The sequence below is a fragment of the Musa acuminata genome, unplaced genomic scaffold, assembly GCF_036884655.1.
Source record: "Musa acuminata AAA Group cultivar baxijiao unplaced genomic scaffold, Cavendish_Baxijiao_AAA HiC_scaffold_117, whole genome shotgun sequence".
NCBI lineage: Eukaryota > Viridiplantae > Streptophyta > Magnoliopsida > Zingiberales > Musaceae > Musa > Musa acuminata.
Window position 1 is genome coordinate 114,563 of NW_027020396.1, and position 22,793 is coordinate 137,355.

Below are 22,793 nucleotides of genomic sequence, written 5' to 3' on the forward strand. Positions count from 1 at the left end.
AGAACTCAAACCTACTCGCAACATCTAAGAAGAACCTCTCTCTCTCTCTACTTACATAAACAAAGAACAAAGAACCCTATGTCGACAAAGGTGGTGTTCCTTTCCATATAGTAAAACCGTAAAATATATATGATATTACAAAAAAGTTAATCCTCAATTTTTTATTCTTTAAATAAAAATATTATATAAAAATGACATTCTTGCTGATCATGTAAAGTTGCTAATCAGATTTTTCTGCGTGTAAAACTGCAGCTAATTAAGAATTTTTGCAAAATACATGTAAGCTCCATCCGTTTCTTCATTGTTTGGTGGGATCACCAAATCTCCAAAACAATATGGGTGTAGTAAATCTCCTTTGATTCAAGTCCTTGTAAAGTAGTCTTATCTACAACAGAAAAATTGAATTCTTTTTCTGAGGCAAAGATGAACATGAAAAGCACAGGAAAGTCTGCACCTCTATGTCAAAATTTCTTTACCCGTCTAAGTGGCCATTCTGAAGAAAATGTACTCACAAGTCACAAATCAATACATGACCAGGAAGAACAGCTAGAAACAGCAAAACAGAAAGAAAGGAAGGCGATATGGAAGAGAAAAAGGCAACACCACTTGATGACTAGATCGATGTCCAAGTGCAACAAACTCTGCAGTTTGATTATTAACACAATAGCAAAAGAGTTTTTCGCACATTAGCAGCAATGTGGAATGAAACTTGTACTCTTGCATACCATAACCAATCCATAACTGTTGCTGTGAAATTATTTGCTCTGACATTGCCTGGAACATGGTCCATTTAAGACCCAAGTAATTTCTTCCACCTGGCATATGCTAGCATGAGCAACGTGATCAGGACACAGCCTCCTGATGTGCCTCCGACAAAGGGGGTAAAGATGTGGTTAATATCATATAACTGGCAGGGGATATTCATTGCAAATGCACCTACGATAAGGGTGTCTACAGCTATGCCGAATGATGCAATGGTTAACACCAACTGGAGCTGAATAAGTTCATTTCGCTGGTTATCAAGCTGGATGTTGACGTAGTCTTCTGTATCATCAATATATTCCCTCACCTATTGATCTCAGAGGAAAAAAATTGTTGGTACAAATGGTAACATTAAGCTTGACATAGAAATTATGGACATTGTCAATGCAAGATAAAACATGTAATGGAACTGACATTGCTTTTCTAGTTGTGGCAATTAAAGAACTGCAAATTGATGGTACAAAACATGATGTTGAATTTTACAAAGCAAAAGATTATATACATAATAATACAAACAAAAGACCTTTCAACATCTGACAATTTTTTGAATAACTACTATTCAGCATTCATATACTTTCAACTTCCAATACTTGCATCTTTACCATCATATTTTCAAAATACAAGCCAGAAAGTTACAGTTGAACCATTCAATTGATCAATCATCTTAAGTCTTAACTACTTTAAAACTTAACATTCCCAGTAATTACAAAATATCAATTTAAAATTTTAAACACATAAAAGATGATCAATACTTAACGGTTATAAAAGTATACAATTTGTTATAGAACTACCAACATGAGCTCCTCTCACAAAGTAAAATAAGACAAGAATGGAGTAGAAAAATCAAAGCACCACCAAGGTATTCTTCATCACTGAAAGGTACAAGTTGATCCAGATTCCAGAGGTGTCTTTTCATGCTTGCTTGCAAGCATCTAAATGGGTTTATCTACTGAGTGGAATGAATATCCAAGAAACAAAAGAAAGAAATAATCCATCGAGATAGCACCAAATTTGCTATATTAGACAGTCAAGAAAAGAGTTCATGCGCATTGATAATCAGTCATACACAACAAAAGCAACTCATCCTTTTTATACACAGGTTGCAGTCATATTAAAACAAGAATTGGTATCAGGATTTTCAATTCTGAAAACTCGGTATAAATCAGATCAGTTGTATCAAATTTGAAGAATCTAAATTAATTGAGAAAATATTTTAAATTTAAAAAATAAAATATAAAAAATATGGAAGAAGACAAATTAAATAATTTAAAATTTTGAAACTTTCACAAACACATTTAAAAAATAAAAATAACTTAAATATTTTCTTACATTTTTTATATTATTGTTTTATATGTTTAACAAATTTAATATATTATGTTTAATTATTTGAAATAATTTTGTTATTTCACATAATCAAAGCAGTTCACCTACAGTTGGAAAATGGTTATGACAGAGCAAATAACTCTCTGCCAGCAAACACAGAGATGTGGTGGTGGAACAATGAGGTCAAAACAGCAACAGCATAAGCTTTTAACTTGCAAATGCAATGGCTATCTACTGTCAGGACCTACTATGCAATCACATAGAAAAGAATGATTTATATGCCAAATATTCTACTGCTACTGATAAACTTCACCTAAAGCCCACAAAGCTCAAAAATTGAACTCACAAAGCAATTTGAATCCTCTGGACGTTCATCGATTAAGTTTCTTCTCTACTTGATTTGCTCAAAATTAACATTAATTACTCATTGAAGAAATTTTCAATTTAGGAATAAATGCACAATCCATCGGGCAAACAGACCACAATTACTCCTTTCTGTTCTACGCATATGTTGAATCCTGATTAATGGGATTTCTTTTTCCTGTTGTCTGCCACTCTGGAAGAGTGGATTCCTGGGTAAACTGTAAAGAATTTAAAGGAACTAAGGCATTTTCCAAGAAAGATCTTGCTCCATAAGATCCTGAGTCTTAATTCTCACATAATTGGCAGCAAGAAAAATATTATTCCATTAGATCCTCAGATTTGATTGTATCTGAATTGGTAGCCTTAATTAATTATGCAAAAGACTAGAGTGTCTCCAATCACATATAATAAATACTACATCGAGACACTTCTGACATAAAAATCATCTAAGACCAGCTCAATACCAATTCAAAACACCTCCCAGAAAAGTAACTTTACAACAATTGCTTTGGCCCATCTACAACAATCATATAATATTTTTATGTTAGCTGAATCCAATTAGAGTAAGCTTCTTTTTGACACTCAAGAGATGTGGTCCTATTCATATCTTCAGCCAAGGAGAAATAAATAGTTGGTTAGGCTCTAAGCAGCCATACTTCATTCATAGGTAAAGCTTTTCATCACAATCTTCCCTCTTAGAGTGCATTAAAGCAGACATGCCAGCAAGTGCATAGTCATATCAGATTGCAAAATGCAAATAATTAGAAATTGCTGTCAAAAAAGTTCAAGCACAAGCTCATGCAAAGAACTTAAACAAAATAAGCAAATAACTATAAATGGACATGTAAATGAAGTAATACATACAAAAAATATATACAATATGCTTTATTACAACCACTGACTTAAAAGCTAAATCTCTAGTTTGTCAAAACATGCAAGTGCAATATTTCTCATACCAGTTTTTGCTTTTAGAACATGGACATAATCATACGATTTTTATAAAAAAAACAGAAATCTGTTAGCACAAAATGCAGCATGCAGAAAGGACTAACCGACAAAATTTTGTTGCGCATTCCATCAAGCTGCATGAAATAAGCTTCAAGTAACATCTCCAAATCCTCCACATCATTATCATCAGCATAGATACTAGAAATAATGCTTGCGCTACAATTTAAATTAGAGCCAAGTCTTGCGAGGTTTGGTCCTGCAGCAACAATGCTATTTGAAGCCCCAGAGGCTATCAAAGCTTCAAACTGCTGATTCTGGATTTGCTTCCTTGTTAAATATAGATGGGCCATATCCTCGTTGTCATCTAAAAGGTGTTCAATTTCATCCCTAACCTGGAGATAAATCATTCTCATACTCATAGTAAAATAGTGGAGTAGTGCTATGTAGATGATACTTAAAGGTAACATGAAAACATGAATATTAGAGGTTTTATAATATCCAACTTCTTCAGAATGGCAAACTGAAAAATTCTACGAATTAGAGAAATACATTTTTATTGAAAAAATTATGTTTTAGGAATGTCAATAAGTACCAAAAAAATGCCTTCTCGTCTAAAATTTACAATGCAAATTCTTCAGGATCCTTGCATATGTTTTTACTTTTTTGAGGCAAAGCCTATCCAAACTTTTGTAGGATAATGAAAGAGTACAGATAAAATGTCAATAAATGATTATATAAGTCAAAAGGTACCTTCTGAACATGTGCAAGCAAACGTGTAAGGTTGCTTTTCAGACTCCGCACACGCTCAAGATTCTTGGTGCTAACATTCATGGCTAATTCATCAAGCACAGGGTATGCATTTTTCTCAAGATCAGAGACGCTACAGTCCAAATATGAACAAACAACTTCTAGTGCAATCTCAAGCACCTGAAACTCAAATGGTAGTTCACGTTCACTTTCAGCTGCCTCATTTATTTTTGTCCACTCTTCACCAGTTGCATGTTTATCTTTGCTTTGTTTATCAAGATTAGGATCATCGACCCTGAAAGGACTCTTCAAAGGGAGTTGTTGCCTTAACTGATCTACAAAAGGGAGAACTTCTTGACACAGAGGATCCAGTATTAGCACTTCTTCAGCAGTAACAATGGCCTTTATGAATTCTAGATTGACAACCATAGCCTTTTCCCTGGCTGAACCATTGCCAGAATGAAATCAGTTAAAAATCAAACAATTTTTATCTACATCATAAAAGCAAGAATCAAAATATATTACTGTGTAGAAAAGTTGGTTACTGAAGAATCTGTATGACATGGACAGAAAACATGATTACGATGCATAATACAAATGCTGAAAATACAGACCTTTTAGAAATATTTATGAGGAACTTTACAGAACAAGAGCCATGTGGCAGAATATTGCAAGGTTGTTTCATTATTAACAAGCTATAAAATAACAAACTACTTCGATAATTAGGCATGTGATTGTTCTATATAATATTATTAGTGACTTAGAACAGTGTTTTCTTCGTATAGATCTTAGGTTCAGGGCACAAGTGAAAAATTGCACATTAAAGGCCTAACAGGAAATGTAACACTAACAGTGTCAATGATGATTGTGCCGTGAATAATTTTGTACAAATTATTAGCGCACCACAGAGATGTGGACATAGTTCCAGAAGTCAGGAAACAAACAAAGATCAGAGAATAATAAACTACGAGACCCATAGATGCCAAAATAAAGATAAAAAGCTATGAAACATTAGGGTGAAATCATGATTAACGTCTTTATTGAAAACAACTTAGGTACAAAGCAAACAAGAAGACGTAGCTCACCGAGGATGTTCGACGAATGGGAGAAGAGGGGTCCAAGAATCCTAAGGTCGCGGGGAGGAATCCCCGCCCGCTTGATGATGGCGCTCTTGTCAAGTTCCAGGACCTCCGACTGCCCGGCGCGATCGAACCTCATCCAGAGACGCGAGCCGGCCTTCTTTTTCGCCGCCTTAACCCCATGCAACTGCGCCGCCGCCGTCGCGCTATCTGAAGCCGCAGCGGGGTTGCTGCTGTTCTTGGCGGCAAGATGATTAGGGATCGGGGATGGGAGCGGCTGCAGCTCCAGACGGTTGGCCGATCGGCCCTTCTTGGAGAAGAAGGAGAAGGGCTTCTTCCCGCTCCGCCGCCCCATCGGATATCCCCACCAGCGAATTTTCTACATCACCAGGGTTACATCACCAGGATGTTAAATTTGGTTTATATTCTAAATTATAAAAATTAAAAATATATGATTTATTATAATTATGATTAAATTTAATTATGATTATATTTTTGATTATTTGATTAGATTTAATTTTTATTTAAAAAATATAAAATATAGTTTACTTTATAATTTTCTCATATTAATTATTGATTATACATAAAATCTAATTATTGTTCTTGCATATTCATTTAGTTATTCACATATATATATATATATATGAAATTATGAAATAATATTCAATAATGTTACCATGATTATCAGTTTTCTTTTACTGATTAATGTTCACTAATTATTATGATTATTATTATATTATTAAATTATTTAATATTAATATTTAATAATAATTATTATTATTTTATTATTGAACTGTTTAACATTAATGTTCAATAATTATTATGGTTGTTATTTTATTATTAAACTATTTCAGCATGAATCAAGATAAATAAATTTATGAATATTATTTGTAATTTATCTTCATAAGTTTTATGTGACCGATAGCTATCAAAGTAGCCTGGGATTATAGGCTTATGGGATATGAATTTTACAATAAAATTCTTGTCATTCGGGAAATTTTAGATTGTATTTTATCTTTTTGTATTAGTCCTATAGCTACGAAAGTGATCTGGACCAATAATCTATAAAAATACATTATGAAATTAATCATAAATGATATTTAAATAAAATAATATTCACAATGGCAACCTGAATCAGGATAAATAAATTTAGTGAATATTATTTGTAATTTATCTTCCTAAGTTTTATCTAACCAATAGCTACCAAAGTAGTTGGGATTATAGGCTTATGGGATATGAATTTTACAATAAAATTCTTGTCATTCATGGGAAATCTTAGATTGTATTTTATCTTTTTGTATTAGTCCTATAACCACCAAAGTGATCTGGAACAATAATCTATAAAAATACATTATGAAATTAATCATAAATGATATTAAATAAAATAATATTCGTGATAGCACATATAATTAGGAGATTTAGATATCTCAAAAGAGAATCTATTTTAAATAATTATGTGATGGGAAAGGATAGGATGATATTGTTTTAGATATCCTTGCAGTTTAGTATCATATATCCAAATTTAACAATACTATTCCACAATGATAGTGTCAATCCTCTATGAGTGATCTTGAGTGAATACTAGATATATCAATATTTCACTCAAAAGTGAAATATATACGATATCAATAGTTCATCGTATTTTGGAAACTCAAAGCATTAATGTTATATTATTACTGTGGCACTTCCTTTATTATGTTTTTGTAAATGTCCCTATATTTTTCAAATAAATGGCTTAAGCATATATAAGTTGTATTGAGTAAGTGAGACTATTAATTGAACATAATACAAACTTAATTATTGAAAGTTCTATGAAATAAATAATTAAGGTGACTGATCAAGAAATGCACGAAAGACTCAATTTTATGATACTTAGACTTCAATACAATTTACAACTAGCGCATAAAAATATCTAAGGATCAATATAAATTTTTTGATAAGTCTTTAGTTGACGTCTTACCATTATAGTATTCGATGAATTCAAGATTATATCATCAAAATAAAATGATAAAGTTATAAGCTCAAGACTTATAATATTTTGAGTATTACTCAAGGAGTAAGTAACACTAAAATAAGGATGAAGCGTAAGTCACTTAAGTTTATAATTACTATATAAACCTATAAAAAAATATCTTCACAATAAAATGTTACTTCTGTGGTATAATATTTAATTAGAAATGAAAAAAAGTATAAATATAAACTTTATATGGTTCAAATCAAATATTATAGATATTATTGATGGATTAATTTGATGCTTCATCGTAATGATCCTACAATTAAATATTGAAGTGAAATGTAGTTTTATAAACTCCTTGAAGTTATATTTATTACTTTATGCTTTCGTCTCATTAAAGAGAGATATTTTATTACCATATAAATAATCTATTGAGATATGATTACATATATCTAATTCATGTAAATCTACACTTTTGAAGTGTACATAAATAAGGTCGATAGACAATTAGATAGAAAAATCAAGATCATCATATCTGACAAGGGTGATAAATTTAAGGGTGATAAATTTCATGGTATTTATGATGAACCCAATTATAATTCTAATTCTTTTGTTAGATTCTTAAAAAAATAAGGTATATGATTTACCAGATATGTTACAGCAATATATGATTACTGAAAAATATAATGGTAACTTATGTATATAGTTAGGAGCATGATAGATTATTCTTTTGTGCCCAAATCAATGTGAGAAGAAACTCCAATGACAACTATGTATATCTTGATGGTGTTCTTAGTAAGTAAATTACATGACTTCTTTTTAAGTTATGAAATGATAGAAAACCTAATTTAAGATATTTACATATTTGAGATTGTCCTGTAAAGATAAAGATCTTCAACTCACATAAAAGAAAACTAGATTTAATAACTATTCTGAATATTTTATAATCTATTCAAAAAAATTTAAAGGGATACATATCTTATTGCTCTGATACGTAAACAATTAAATCTTGTAATGTAAGATTCCTATAAAATAACAAATCGGGAGTGAAAATCTCGAAATTTAATTTTGATATAAATAAGATACAAATTAATACTCCTTTATTATTTGAGAGATTCTTGTTACTCAAATCATTAAATGATTTGATAAAAATGAACAACAAAATAATATTACTAAACTGCCACGTATATTGATATCATTACTAATGGTCTTATAAAACAATTATAATTAATAATTTTTAGAATATCTCAAAGGGAAAGGAATCATGCTATTTATGGTTATTATATTATATATATACAAGAATTATATTATGATATAGGAATCAGAATGGATCCTTTATTTTTATCATGGGTTATGAAAAGTAATGATTCTGAAAAGTAATATGATGTAATTAAAGAAGAGTTAAAATCAATAACCAGAATGGTGTCCGATAAATTTATCGAATTGTCCAATAATTATAAAAGAGTCTATTATATAAATGTAACTCAAAGGACAATGCCGAACAATATAATGGTAAGACTTGTGGTTAAAAGTTTTACTTATAAAGAATGTATCGACCATAACGAGATTTTTAATGAACTCATTAAGAATCATCAATCTAGTTGGTCCTTGTGAAAGGATAGGAAGAAAGGAGAAAAGATCTACTCCTTGCAGATTAACAATAATGCCTTACAGATTAAACATAAATTTCTGAACATATGACATCAAAAGGTACGCATCGTTAAATGAGATCTAAGTGTTTGATTTCAATCTTAGTATAAAGGTTATTTTTATATTTTAATGAAGCATATTATAGTTTTTATGCTTTCATAGGGATTTCATTCTCGCTACAAATCATTCAAGGGAAGGATCAATCTCCCTCCCCTTCACTTTGCCTCACGCTCGACGACCCCTTCTCACTCGTTGATCGTGAAATCCGTCGAGGATTCGCTTTCATCCAAATAACAATTGTAGTTGCGATACGTAACCTAAATATTTCATGGATGCACCTCCGCTAGTTAAATTATCCCATAAATCTTTCTCAGATAAATTGCATGATCGACTTATAAAATCAACAAAGGACAAATTGCCTAAAAGAATCCTATTTATTTATTTATTTTCTTTTATTTTCGTAGATTATTTTTTAAATATAATATCACCCTTGACCTCCCTCCTATCATCTCACCCATTGTCATATTACCTCTATCTCTTATATGAATGGTCCGATCGATGATGATCCTAGCCTATACGAGTCGATTGCAATCTACACCTATGTGAGCTAGCTTTGAAGTGTTATCATCATCTTCGATTTTTACTCTTTTTCGATGGATTTCTTTTCCTCCTTCGCCTAAGACCTAATTGATTGCATGAGGATACATACATCTTCATATATGGATAATCGTCATACGTTTGACGGATATATATCTACAACACGCCCTCCAAAATAGCATACATATGGATAGAAAGAAATTGAGTTACATATCGAGTTTATTGACACTATCTACCTTTTTTGTTCTCTTCATTTTTATAATATTATAAAAATAAAAATCAAGGAAATAATACACTAATCGGTTTCTCAAACTTAGTCTTCGATGAAGTTGTACATTAAATGCCCACTATTTTAATTGCATAGAAGAAATAAGCGGTTTTTTGAGAGGCGTATATACATAATATCGATATGTATTTATTATATGTTGAATCGTGCAAATAAATCAATACATTTGTAGAATATCCACTAATATTGAGTTCTTGAGGAAGCCTTGCATATGAAAATAACGATATGTTGAGGGGTATATATGCACAATATTTTTGTTTTAATGTTATTGTATTATGCATTCCGAACAAAATAAGGGCACTCGTCGGAGAGCGAATCTTTTCGCCTGGTTCTCAGCGTTTCAAGGTCGGAGCGGCGTGGGGTAGGAATCGGAAGCGATGGCGAATCAGGGAGCCAAGAAGAGAAAGGAGGAGAACAAGAAGCATATGACCAACCTCCGCCGCCTCATCATCGCCTCCAATGTAAGTTCACAAATCGCTGTCCTCCTCGGGTCCCTTTTCTTGCTTCTGCGGTCGTTTTATTGGTTCTTTTGATCCTGGATTGGTTGGAAATCATGGGGCAATTAGAATATGTCTCGTTTGTTGTTTGTATCTCTTGAGTAATTTGTTGCGCGAGCAAAGCTTCTTTAACCTCTCCTTACGGACCAATTTACCGGTTAGGGTTGTTTCAAAAGTTGGCTTTTTTTTGGGTATAAACGTAGATCTGAATCGCAAGAAAATAATCTGTAGGTTATCTGTTTTTATGCAGACCGAGGAACCCATCGGCTATCGTTTTTCTTTTCTTTTTCTGGCAAATCGATGCTGGAATCATGTATCAGGGCAAGAATTGTACATTTCTGCTTAGGCGACGTGAAAGAGTAAATCTTTCGTGTAAAGACTGAACTTAGAGTAAATTGCACGCCTATTTGGTTTTGGTTTATCGTACTTTTTAACATCTTGATGCCTGGAAATGAAACAGTCTTCCTAATTAGGTCTAGAAAAAGATCGACAATTAGATCTTTTTTGTTATGCTTGTCAATCTTTCTACATAAACTGCCAGGCACAAAACAAGTAGTCCTAGCTCGTGACTGAGTGATGCTGATTATGCTAGTATGCATTTAGTAAAAAAAAAGTAGAAGGGGCGAGCCTGAAATGAAACAAAATCCTCATTGGGTTCGGTTGTGACATCTTGATCACAAAGCTGAAACATTACAAGCAAACTGATAAACAACACTTACATGATACATATTATAAATATGTATGGGCCAAGTCCTCTTTATCCTATCTGGGACATTTTTACATAGCTCGCAAATTGGCCTAAAGCTAGCACTTTTGTATATCATGATTTGACTTCTGCATTTTAACAACACAGCATTAGCATAACAGGCCATATACAAACCTTGATCACCATGAACAAAATCCGGTATACTATTTAATACCCAAATTCTGATCATGATTGAGGTTTATAGCTTCTCCTCACACTTGTGTGCAGATTCAAACCATTAATTATTTAGATTCTGGCTCAATATCTATTCTTTAGCTTACCAAAAAGAACTACAGATGGTTAAGGTTCAACTTAAATGAAACCATAGGTTCTTTTAAAGAAAATTCGTGTTACTTACCACAACATGATTAATGGCAAAATTGCAAAACATGGTGCATAATGCTGGGATAGGAGTTGATGACACTTATTAAGGTCATTGCTTAGTTTTTTAATGGTATGTAGTGGCAGAATAGAGTTCATTATAGGGGATGCTTGCTGCTTTTACTAACCACAGTAATACCGATTAGGACCTGACCTGGTTTTTAATTTTGTCTTACAGTAAAGACAAATGCTGATCATAATGATTACTTTGCAGATCATTTATATTTTGGTGCGGATGCTTATGTTTCATTCAAGTTTTACTTGGAAGCACTGGGTTGGTCTTCTTGTTACGTCCATCGCTTATGGATTTCCATATAAACAACTTGATAGTATGGCAAAGCCAACATACTCTGATGATGGAGAACTCCTCGACGGTGGATATGATATGACCACTGGTGGAATCTGTGGGTTCGTTTCAATTCTTTTGCTGATTGATATACCATTTTAACACTACAGTTGCCTGGTATTGATTGATTGACAAGGTTCCTTTATATAAACTGAGCTATGACAATATCAAGTGCTGTTGTCTTTGTTGTTTGCATCAAGTAATTTCATGTCATTTGACTGATTGACAGGGTTTCTTTATATATAAATTGAGCTATGATGATGTCAAGGACTGTTGCTTTTTGCATCAAGTAGTTTAGATCTACATATACTAATTATAATCTTTAGTTTCTATCATATATGGCCTTTATTGTACACTAGCACAGTCTTACTTGACTCGTTCAACCTTTTCGTGACCAAATGAAATTCATGAAGATCTTGTTTTAGCTTTTTCGGGCTCCTCCCTATAGGGTTCTGCAAATGAACTAGTCAAACCAAGAAAAGGAACCAAGCTGGCACATTTTTTCATTGATCAGTCTGGTCTGGTTTCTGATCTGAGAACTGCACCAAGTCAACCAAGCCAAATGTCATAAAAGAAATAATCATCTATCTAAATTTAGGGATTATGAGTTTGGTTATGTTGTCATAAAACAAAGATCTTTGGTTTTCTGACCCTAAATTTGCTAGGATATCAAGGCTATGTCAAGCCTTCACCTTTTCTTGTTTATCTAGTCACTTGTTTAATATTTATTTGAAGGCACTTCTTGATTGCATGTATTAACTCTTTTAGAAAGTGAGGTTCTATAATAATCATACCAATTATTCTGATGCTACTAGATAAAGCTAGTTGCTGAGATTTCTTAATCCTTAATGGATAATATAGTTTTACTTATGTAGATAGATTTTTGTCAGGTATGAAGAGGTTAAGATGGAACTAGTAATAAATGACACAAGGATAGAATTAATTTGCATGGAACAAGAGGCATATAAAAAATAGAAAGCATTTACATTGCAGTCTGACTGACTCCATGTGGTGTGGAACATGACCCATGGAATTTCGTTCTCATTACACATGCTGTATCTCAAAGCAGTGTGATGTATGGGTATGTGCAGATACCATGGTGACAATGACATAATGGAAATAGCATAATTGTATTCATCTGGAAATCTCCCATGCCGATGTTATATAAATGTAACTTTATCACTTGTAGTGCTTAACATTTCTTTTTCTGCTGCAGTTATTTGCATGACCTGATCTACATAACAAGCTTTGTACAGATAACATCCATCTTATCTGGTAAATTTTGGTGGACTTATTTAGTGGTAAGATCCACAGACCAACCCTTTTTGTCTCTGCTTTTGTGCAATGGGTCTTGGCATCGGTTAACATCCTGTGATCTTTTCTTTCACATTATCTTCATGATCAAAGTAAGCTTGTTAAAGTCTTAGGTCCTGGCAGTCCAATCTTATACAACCAAGTTTTATGTTTTTTGCTTTGGAATTCTCAGCTTTGCGCTTAAGCTCTTTTGAGACACACATTGTGCTTGGTTAAATCTCTGAAATGTCTATCTAGCTGTGACATGTTAAAGTACATAGCTATAGTGGACTAATTTATCTTTCTGTTCACTTTAAAAGTACCACTTATGTGTGATAGTGTTGCTAGGGTTGGTATATCACAATATTGGATGAATAATTAGCTGAACTTTTCCGCTTAAGTTTTCTAAGTGCTCTTTGCTAACCGCAGATACCGGCATTTGGTGCATACAAGGTGACTGATCTACTAAAAGGATCACTGTTAGGAGGTTTAGGGGTATACTATAAACACCAACTATGTTCTTAAGTTGGTAAATATAAGAATACTGTTGTGTGATATGTATAATATTCTCCCTTGGGTGCAGGGGGAAATGGAGGATGAGAAGAGCCGTAAGAAGAGGGAAAAGACGGAGAAGAAGGCTTCAAGAAGCAAAATAATCAAAACCAGAAATAGGTAAACATACTTATCGATGACATGGTTACAGTGGATACAATGTGAACCTCCTCGAATCACAGGACATGAGGAAGTTATAGCAGGTTGGGCAGGTTTTTGATGATATGGTGAGATACAAGTATCTTGTAAACATTACAACTATTGTCATCATCAACTTATGCTGAGAACTTTCTTGCTCGGTGTTTCATGTTTACAAAAACTCCTCAGGCAGTTTGGGCCCTTTAATATTTTGTGTAAATTGGCTGCATGGTTGATGCGGTCATAAATCCCTATTGCCAGATGTCAGACCGCAAGATTGCAGATTCAGGGGTGTCATACATTGGCAGATCTGCTGTCGATTGACAGGATTTAAATCTGAGTGATATCAATGCCTACTATGCCAGATGGTATTGATTGATATACCAACCTATACTTTCCAATATCATTCCATAAAATCTTTAATAATATGAATGTAATACATTGTACCAACTGTATGTCTCGATGGGAACACGTCTTCCAACATGAAGATCTTTTTCATGTGTACTAATCGTTGAAAGATCTTCCAAAATGTCCAGCCAAGATTAGGCTCATCGACGTACTCCAAGAAACAAAAACTGAGACCATTTGTTTCTCCTTTCATAGATTTTTTTAAGATCCTGTTCTATCCAAGATACTAGGCTACTAAGTTTCTCCCAAGTTCACATAGTGTGTCTTCATTATCAACCAGATCAAATTTCTCATAATAAACCACCGGGTTCTTCACATAGGTTTTGGTTGCTGTCTAATCTCTATCCATTGTGGATGGCTGACTTTGCCTCTCATTCTATGAACAGAGAAAAACTAGAAGCCAACCTGTCTCTTCTATTGCCAGATGTTGTCAGATATGGCCCTGAAAAATATTGCATCATATATGACATTATTGACTTCGCAACCTGATTTATGGCAACCTCTATTGTTCATCTGAACTAATCGATTGAATCCAGCCAGTTAAAGAGTCCATCCCAGTTTAATATATGGAATATCTGATCCGAAATAATTCATCTGAATATTCTTCCCATCAACCAACATCACTGATTTTTTGATGTCTAGGGTCATATATTAAATCCACCAACCAATCTCCTGATGATTGAGCTTGGGAACATGCCCAAGATTAGTATAGATGGATCTAATGGATCCCTAGGAGACCTGTGACTCTCAAATGCTAAATAAATCATTTCCAGCAGATACCCCAGTGAAAATTGTGTAAAAGTCTGATGCTTAATCCTTCCCTTCCGATTACAAGATAATAAATATAGGAACAATAAAGAAAAGGAATGTGAAACTAGTATATTCAGAAGTGACCTGTTGAGGCTGCCAATTTTCACGAGAACCACCTCCTTTCTTTTTGCATAGATTTAAGCTTCAACACCAGTTCTTCCCGCTGAGCCTCCACTTGTGCATATTGGAGACTCATATGGAGGTAACGCTCTTTCATATCTTTTAGCTCTGCCTCTAAAGATGCTATCTTGTTTGTGCCGGTTGTCATTGTCTTGTTCTCAGTCATAATTTTCTTGAGGATCTCAGAGTCATCAATTTGTTCCTCGGTGGAAAATCTGCAAAAAAAACCATTGCAACAATGAGTTCGGAGGAAGCACTTTCCTTTTAACTATCAACTTGAGAAAAGCAACAACTTGAAGATAAATTTTAATTGATATCTAATAAGATATACAAGATAAATGTTTATCTGGATGAATATCATCATTTAGGTGAAACCAGTGTTTAGTAAGTTTTAATGTGTTGAATGCACAATCAACAGATAGATGCCCACAAAGGATACACATATATAAGATGATGAGCAATAACAAAAGGAAGACGTTGCTTACCTTTTCGCTTGCAGTTTAAGCATGTTATTAGACTCCATAACCTCAGCAAATTCCAATCCATGTTGCTGGGTCTTTGATTCTCTATAAACTTCAGTAACATGTGACGTTCCCGTTCCATGTGGCTTTTCATTGACCTAAAAAAAATGAGGAATCATAAATGCAAAAGAAAAACTAAAATTGGTAGGCTCAGCCTTTGAATTGAGGCATTGTATCTATCTCACACAAAGTGTTTTTGCCTAGATCCTTGTAATTCTTCATTTGCAAAATATTATCCATGAATGCCTTATCTTTTATGATATCTTCTCTTGGTTCAAAATTAGATGTCACCTAACTAATGCTTTCTAAATAACTGAGAGCTAAGAACATTTTATAAATGTCAAACCATGTGCATAGATCCTAATATATAATAAATTACAAAATCAACCTATTTAACATCTCCACAACAAAAGGTCCAAAGTTTAAACTCCATTTCAAATGAGAAAAATGAAAATCATGGACTTCATTGTTGCAATCCAGCAAGGCCAAAACAAGCAAACAGTTCAGACAATATGATATTTTTAGATTGACCATCATCTTATGTATAAATCTGTGTTATTTTGGAGATACTAAGTTGAATGAAGAAAATTTATTTATTGAAACAAAATACAGAGAATGCACATAGAAACACCTCATCTTAAAGAAGATTTAAATACTGCATTTTCAGGAATACTTTTATTTAGAGATTTTTAACCTCATATGGCATCAAAATCATATCAAATGGTTACCTCACTGCAAACTTTATCATCCTGCTTGTGCTCATTTATTAGCATCAGTTCCTTCTCCATAAGCTGTGTTTTCCTCATTAACTTATCAATTTCATCCTTAAGAGACTGTATCATCCTTCTGTATTCATTGTTTTCTCTCTGCATCTGACAAATTTCACTCTTTGACCCTGCTCCATTAGCACATGATGCTTCTTTTGCATCTGATGTTATTGGTTCTTGTTCCCTATGGTCTGATGATATCTGTTCAGAGAGATGTGCAAGCTCTCTCTGAAGGTTCTCTGTTTTGGATGTCTTGTCTGATTCTATCTTCTTTAACATGGCATGTGTCTGGGATAGTTTCTTTTTATATTCCTTATGTTCTTGAAAAAGATTCTCAAGCTGTGACAGCAATGACTTCTCCTTTGAAGCAATGCCTATTTGCAGTGAGGAAAGTTTTGCCTCTATATTTTTAACTTGGTTAGAAAATTCAGAGACCTTTTTTCGTGATTGATCCAACTCAACTTCTAGATGCATAACATGGTCATGCAACTCCATTTTCTGCATCTTCAGGTCTGCATTCAGATTCTGAAGAGAGCTGCATTCCTCAATAAGGCTATCAATGCTAGCTTGTAAACTTGAATTAGATATCTTCAAAATATCATATTCCTGTAGCGCTTCTGACAATAGTTTTTGTGACTTCCGTAGTCTCTGATTTGCATCCATTTGCTGCATTTCAACTTCAGCTTGCTTTCGTTCAATTTCCTCCTTCAGATCTGATATAAGTGATCTGGAATTTTCTAGTTCCAGTTGGGTAGACTGTTTAGCATTTGTTAAACACCCCAAATGAGTTTCTAACCCAGATATATGTTCTAATAATTGTACGTTCTCCTGTTCCAGTTTAGTTATATGCAACTCTAATTCATCTTTTGATATAAAACCCTGAGACTCACTAGACCTAAATCCATGTGAATCTTTTTCTTCCCTGATGTCCTTGTAAAGTTCCTTCATCTTGAATGTGAGATCTAGGTTCTCATCTGTAAGTTTAACTTGGTCTTTCTCCACCTCCTGTAATTTTGCTTTCAAGACCTCAATTTCTCTTTTCAGATCAGAGTAACTTCTTTTCAATTCAATTTGATTTGTCTGTTGTGTATTGGGCGTGTTAGATAACTTCTCAAACTTAAAGATTTCTTCTTCTTTTAGAAATAACTTGCTTGCATGTTCAGCTTCTCTGTCCAACAAATTTTGACCCGGCAGGATTTCTTCATTTATGGTCTCATGGTTCTTCTGCGAAAATTTTTCTGACTCCAATTTTTGTTTTTCTATGGTCTGTTCCAAATCCTGAACGATACATACAAGCTCAATATTTGATTCTTGACTTTTACTCAACTGTAGAGTCAAATTGGCATTAGACTCTTTGAGAAGCTTCAGTTCATCTTTGAGTTCCTCCTGCATATTGATCATGTCTTGATTTTTCAAGGAAAATGTCATCTCTTGGCTTTCATCAGTGGCAGTATTAGTTCGTTTTGAGATCGACTCCTTTAATGCTATTTTTAATTGTTCAACTTCTTGCTTCAAAGAATTTTTTTCTTTATATGCAGCTGCAAGTTCCATATCCAGATTCACCTGATGCTTGGATTTGTCCGAAATCTCCTTCTTTAAAATCTCAATGTCATGCTTTAACTGCCGAGAATGCCTCTCCCACATCTTAACCTCATCATGAAGTTCCTCCATTTCTTCAGCAGTTTCAATATCAATAGAAGAATCACGGGACCTTAGTGATAGTGCATGGTATCCATCTTCAGATTTTGGTGCAGCAAAATCTTGCCTCTGGTTCACATGAATGGATGAACCTGAGACCCTGGAATTGAAGGATGACCTATTTGATTTTGAAAGCTCTCCTTCAGGCCCTGTTCCAATAAAGGAGCCAGCTGAGTCATGTCTGCCAAGACATTGTGTTCCATTTGAGCTACTTCTAGGAGAAACAAATGTCCTGCCAGCACCTGACGAACCATTTCCAGAGTTGGAACAACAATGTGAGCCTGATGCTAAGAAACTTGTATCCTGTGGAGCAGAATGCAATGGTTGTAAGTTGTGACACTGAAAAGGAAGCAGCTAATTATTTAGAGACTGTATCTTTCTAAGACAAGTCATTAATCAAATATACAGCCTAAAGAGGCCCACAAATTCATAATGGGCTTTCATAAAATCATATTAGATTGCCATGTTTCCTGAACTGAAAGAAAGTGCACAAGAACTGCAAGAAGGAAGAAATTACTTATTTAAGTGGCAAAATTTTGGGGTATCAATAGATTTCTATCCCTTAATAGTGTAGGAGGGTACACTGGCAACCTTAGATCTCTAAAATAGCTGTTCCAGGTTGATGATGAAGTCTTCAGGTGAGTTTGATATATACTTAATAGCAGTAAGTCAACCTAGTGCGCATATAACCCTTGAAATTTGCTGACTATGGTTATTAAAGCTATATTAGTCCGAGATTTGAAGAACAAGAATTAGTCTACTGATCTTGCTCGGGTCCTTGAAGAGTCGATCATTGATGTAAGGCATCTTTTACAAACTTTTTCTATTTTCATCTCATGAATGTGGTTTAAGTGAAGTTATATCTATCATCTATGTATATTGTGCAGGTATCAATCAAGCAAACAAGGATGGCTCAGTGCGAAAGGCTACTGCCAAGGCAAGGTCTATGGAGGTTCAATGTATGCAGCCATATCCATACAAAGAGAATTTTTGTAACTTGGATCCTGGTCATTCACGTCGCGGAAAAGGTAGAGGTCAACCTAAAACCACTAATTTGCAACAGATAGGAATAGGATGTAGACATCCACAGCAACAAGATCAAGGATACCCATGCCAAAGTATTATGGCCTTGTTACACTATGCCAGTAGGATCCTGGCATGCTACCTTGTTGCATGCACAGAACACCCATGTTTCTACACCTGGGTGAGAGCTCTTCTATTGCAATCCAAAAATACCACTCTGCAGAACATTTTTTATGGAATATATCTTGTTTTTGCAACCCTAGGTTCACTCACATGAGACTGGAAGTACCCCAGAAAGAATTAGAATTGTAGAATCTAAGCAGTTAATATGGATGAATTGCGATAATGAAATATGAACAATTTGTATCATAGGATAAAACCATAAACATAGTGCAGGAAAAAAATTAATGTAGCAGAAGAATTTTATTTGAAGGAACCAAAATAAAGACAAAACAACTTTGCAAATTATTCAAAAAATCAAAAAATAAGAAAAATCTACAAAATTATGGAATTAATGCAACAATAGTCAATGACATTAAGGTCAGACCAAGAAATTTTGATGTTTCCATGAGCAACCTATTATGTGATCCAAATTGATCATGAAGCCTAGGAAAATTCTAAGAACAAAAGCATTATGAGTTCTCAAAACTTGGAAATTAAGCTTCATTAAGAGAACACAACAAAAATCATTGCTAGGAAATATTTGCTTGCAACATAAGCAAATTGGGGAGGCCAAATTCTGACTAAAGGATACCAACAAATTCCAGATTAGAAAAAAAAAAAAAAGATGATCAGCAAATAAAAGTTATGGAGGCTAATCTTCTTAATGCTCAAGCAACAATATCATCTTGCGCATGAGAATCACACCATATCTTGAAGTTCATCTGGACAAGAGGTATCACTCGAATGACTGATTGACAAAGATTCTGCGCTTCTGTTGAATATGCTATCTGAAGCATCTGATTTGATGTTGGTGCCAAAATTGTTGGTATTTAAACCTTCAAAATGGGAAGTAGTCTCCCTCCAATTCTTTTCATGACTGCAAATAAATGTATCAATGAATACACTTATACGGCATATAGGGATCTTTTTGACTCAACTCAAAACAATCAAATGATCATGAACCTGAACTTTGATTTGGGGGTAGTGCACTGAATCTTGACCTGCACATATAACAAAAGGGAAGTTTATTGTTGCAATGCTTCCAGGACTCCATTAAATTTAATGGTTTAAACAATTAAATAAACATACAGAGGTGGGAAAAACTTATATCTCAAATATAGTTGTCCCAGTATGGAAAAAAGTAATAATGCAAACAAAAAATATGCACGTTCTGATTGTTGGTTAAGCCAATTCAAGAAATTGTACTAAAAAAAAGATGGTTAACAAGCTCACAAGCCTAGAACAATGCAGCACAACTAAAAGGCATAGCTAATGCTTCCTACCAATCCTATCACTCTATATAATTCTGATGGAAGACATTCATTCACAACAACTTTTTTCCCTATTTTCCTGCAGTCATCTTTGAGAGTATTAATTCAAATGCCATCATTTAGGCTCCATTTACTAAATCATAATAGTAACATATTTAAAACTACTCCAATAAAATAAGGGAACAAGCTAAATTTACTCTTTTGAGTATGAAGTGTTGAAATATCTTGGAAACATGACTGAGACACAGCTAAAGCTTAATTGAAGTAGCATTACCTGTAGTGTTGTTCCAGATTCACACTTCTTCAATGGCAACAAAAGAGAGCCAGAATCCTCTGAACTTAGATAATCTGCTAAATTCAGCACAATCTCTCCTAGAATAACAGACCTAGCTGAACCCTGCAATACAAGACCAATCTGAGAAGATGCCTAACTCTAGTAAATAAAGAATGGCATATGTTCATGTATAATTTAATGAAAATATTGATCAAAGCATAAAGACAAAGCTATATATAGAAGCATAACCCAATATTGGCCCACACCATGGAAAGAACAAACTTAATCTGAGATTCTTCAAGTTCTTTTGATGCATCATCTTGAGAAATCCATATAACTTCTGGCCCGGTCCATTGACAAGTTCCACCTCGCACTGTTGCTTTGCTTGATTTAGCAATTGTCTTTCCTGTTTCTACCGAGATAATAGAGAGTAAAAGCCTGTCCCATCCTTTAGGAACCTGCATGAAATTTGAAGAAATATATGGCAGTCTGATGCATCCTTCCGACATCATCATGAAATGGTAAAACAAATTGATGTACAAGAAAAAGCAAAAGTTGCATTGTAGCGTAAGTTAGTATAATGGTAAGTGTATAATATAGCAAACTTAAGATCAAATAAGTGCATAATAAGGATGATGAGGTTGTATTGTAGCTTAAATCAGGAACCTAAAGATTAACAGCGGAAAGCGTACACATTCCCAAAGTACTTTGAGGTGCATAAGCTGAAATATCAATAATTAATAGACGCAGTCAATTTGTAGAGAAGAAAATATGTGGAGTCTTACTAGGACTAACTTCCAGTTCCCACACTATCATGGCAGAGGCAAAATAGTCCATTAGTCAATGTAGTGAGAACCGAGAAAGACTACTCTCCCTTTGTCACTTCATCACATTCTACAAACCCTTAGACAGATACTCTTGTAGACAAAACCAAAAATTGATCTCAAAATTTACTCCATCTGATGGGCCAAGAACGCCGCATCCTGCAAAATCCGCAGCCTAGGAAACCCTACAGCATTTTTTTCGAGCTCAGGGAAGTCGGCAAAACGAAATGCATCAGAAGGCAAATAAAGGATGACTTCCGACAAGCAAGAACGGAGGAAGACGAACACAAGGGAGAAGGGAGCAAGATGGGGGGTTGGAGGACCTGAAATGCTTGCAGATTGGAGAACCTGAACTCGACTTTATCCCCGGATCTGTCGGACTTGTGCCTGTTCAACCTGAACATCTCGTCTCCGCTCGCTCCCCCTCTCCTACAGCTTTCTTGGTTTCCTCCGCCGACACCTCGATCGAATCAAGGGAGAAGAGAAGGGAATCTCGGTTCGTGCCTTCCTCACTCGCTCTCGTCCCTCGTGGGAGTCCGTAGCGCAGTGAGAGAGAAAGAGATTAATTATTTTTCCTTTTTTTTTTTCTTTTACTTTCCATCGGATGTTTCAGATATATATAGACAGGTAAAGTTGTCAACATCAATAACAGTATTCCTCATAGTGGCTTCACAGTTGAAGTGGGTGATGAATATTACATTAATAAAGGCACTAAATACGAATTAAATGATAAAACAATAAACCTGTCTTTACCGAACACAAACTGTTACTCGGAAAGAGCAATTAATTATTGTCTTGTATTGTATTTAGGGAGCGTTAAGCGGTTGAGAACTTCAATCTACCTTTAATATGTTTCTCTTCATCTTCATATACGTCCATCATAAATGTCATTCCCATTAGTAAGTAAGCATCTGATGAACTCCGATTTGATGAGCTAACAGATATTAAAATTTTAAAACCTAAAATACTTTTTTTTGTTGATGTCAATAATTATTTCACAATAATTTTATTTTTTAAAACTTTCAACTAAAATAGTGTCTATTTAAAAGATACTAATGCTAATTGGAGTCATAACATCATTCTAGTGATGATTAAGCAACTGAGATCGATATATATATATCGAATCTAACCGATCTACCCCTATCAAGAGATTCTATTGAATCGATTGATCTACCTATATCAGATGACTTATAGATTGTTCAATTTATCAATATTGGGCAAGAGAAATCATAAAAGCTTATAAGATATATTTTG

At 34.1% G+C, this 22,793-nt stretch overlaps 3 protein-coding genes across 4 annotated transcripts; 1 reads left to right on the forward strand and 2 right to left on the reverse strand.

Moving 5' to 3' along the window:
• Positions 1–582: 582 nt before the first annotated feature.
• LOC135655606 (putative magnesium transporter MRS2-G) lies at positions 583–5,616 on the reverse strand. Of its 2 annotated transcripts, none has more exons than XM_065175758.1 (4): positions 5,229–5,616; positions 4,324–4,586; positions 3,501–3,788; positions 583–1,069 (listed from the first exon to the last, which is right to left on the reverse strand). In XM_065175758.1, exons 1-4 carry the CDS (start codon positions 5,575–5,577, stop codon positions 791–793), a joined length of 1,179 nt encoding a protein of 392 aa, XP_065031830.1. In that variant the 5' UTR covers positions 5,578–5,616; the 3' UTR covers positions 583–790. The 2 variants fall into 2 exon arrangements, with proteins under 2 accessions (XP_065031830.1, XP_065031829.1); XM_065175757.1 differs by having other exon boundaries at positions 4,147–4,586.
• Positions 5,617–10,003: 4,387 nt separating this feature from the next.
• Positions 10,004–13,868, forward strand: LOC135655609 (uncharacterized). The gene is made up of 5 exons (XM_065175762.1): positions 10,004–10,170; positions 11,547–11,740; positions 12,895–12,979; positions 13,401–13,466; positions 13,555–13,868. The coding sequence occupies exons 1-5, from the start codon at positions 10,087–10,089 to the stop codon at positions 13,645–13,647; spliced, it is 522 nt and encodes a 173-aa protein (XP_065031834.1). The 5' UTR covers positions 10,004–10,086; the 3' UTR covers positions 13,648–13,868.
• Positions 13,869–14,860: 992 nt separating this feature from the next.
• LOC135655608 (uncharacterized) lies at positions 14,861–22,101 on the reverse strand. The gene is made up of 8 exons (XM_065175761.1): positions 21,863–22,101; positions 20,982–21,173; positions 20,716–20,838; positions 20,134–20,171; positions 19,876–20,047; positions 16,249–18,288; positions 15,485–15,618; positions 14,861–15,214 (listed from the first exon to the last, which is right to left on the reverse strand). The coding sequence occupies exons 1-8, from the start codon at positions 21,941–21,943 to the stop codon at positions 14,983–14,985; spliced, it is 3,012 nt and encodes a 1,003-aa protein (XP_065031833.1). The 5' UTR covers positions 21,944–22,101; the 3' UTR covers positions 14,861–14,982.
• Between the last annotated feature and the right edge of the window lie 692 nt (positions 22,102–22,793).

What these genes read in the sequence shown, in the direction of transcription:
- LOC135655608 (XM_065175761.1), bottom strand. Translation starts at nt 21,943, where the DNA reads ATGTTCAGGTTGAACAGGCACAAGTCCGACAGATCCGGGGATAAAGTC. An exon ending in AATCTGGAACAACACTACAG is followed by an intron (nt 20,172 to 20,715) that starts GTAATGCTACTT and finishes TTATATGTGCAG; the next exon opens with GTCAAGATTCAGTGCACTAC. An exon ending in ACCCCCAAATCAAAGTTCAG is followed by an intron (nt 20,048 to 20,133) that starts GTTCATGATCAT and finishes ATTTATTTGCAG; the next exon opens with TCATGAAAAGAATTGGAGGG.
- LOC135655609 (XM_065175762.1), top strand. Translation starts at nt 10,087, where the DNA reads ATGGCGAATCAGGGAGCCAAGAAGAGAAAGGAGGAGAACAAGAAGCAT. An exon ending in GCCTCATCATCGCCTCCAAT is followed by an intron (nt 10,171 to 11,546) that starts GTAAGTTCACAA and finishes ATTACTTTGCAG; the next exon opens with ATCATTTATATTTTGGTGCG. An exon ending in ACCACTGGTGGAATCTGTGG is followed by an intron (nt 11,741 to 12,894) that starts GTTCGTTTCAAT and finishes TTTCTGCTGCAG; the next exon opens with TTATTTGCATGACCTGATCT.
- LOC135655606 (XM_065175757.1), bottom strand. Translation starts at nt 5,577, where the DNA reads ATGGGGCGGCGGAGCGGGAAGAAGCCCTTCTCCTTCTTCTCCAAGAAG. An exon ending in CCATTCGTCGAACATCCTCG is followed by an intron (nt 4,587 to 5,228) that starts GTGAGCTACGTC and finishes GCAATGGTTCAG; the next exon opens with CCAGGGAAAAGGCTATGGTT. An exon ending in TGCTTGCACATGTTCAGAAG is followed by an intron (nt 3,789 to 4,146) that starts GTACCTTTTGAC and finishes ATTTATCTCCAG; the next exon opens with GTTAGGGATGAAATTGAACA.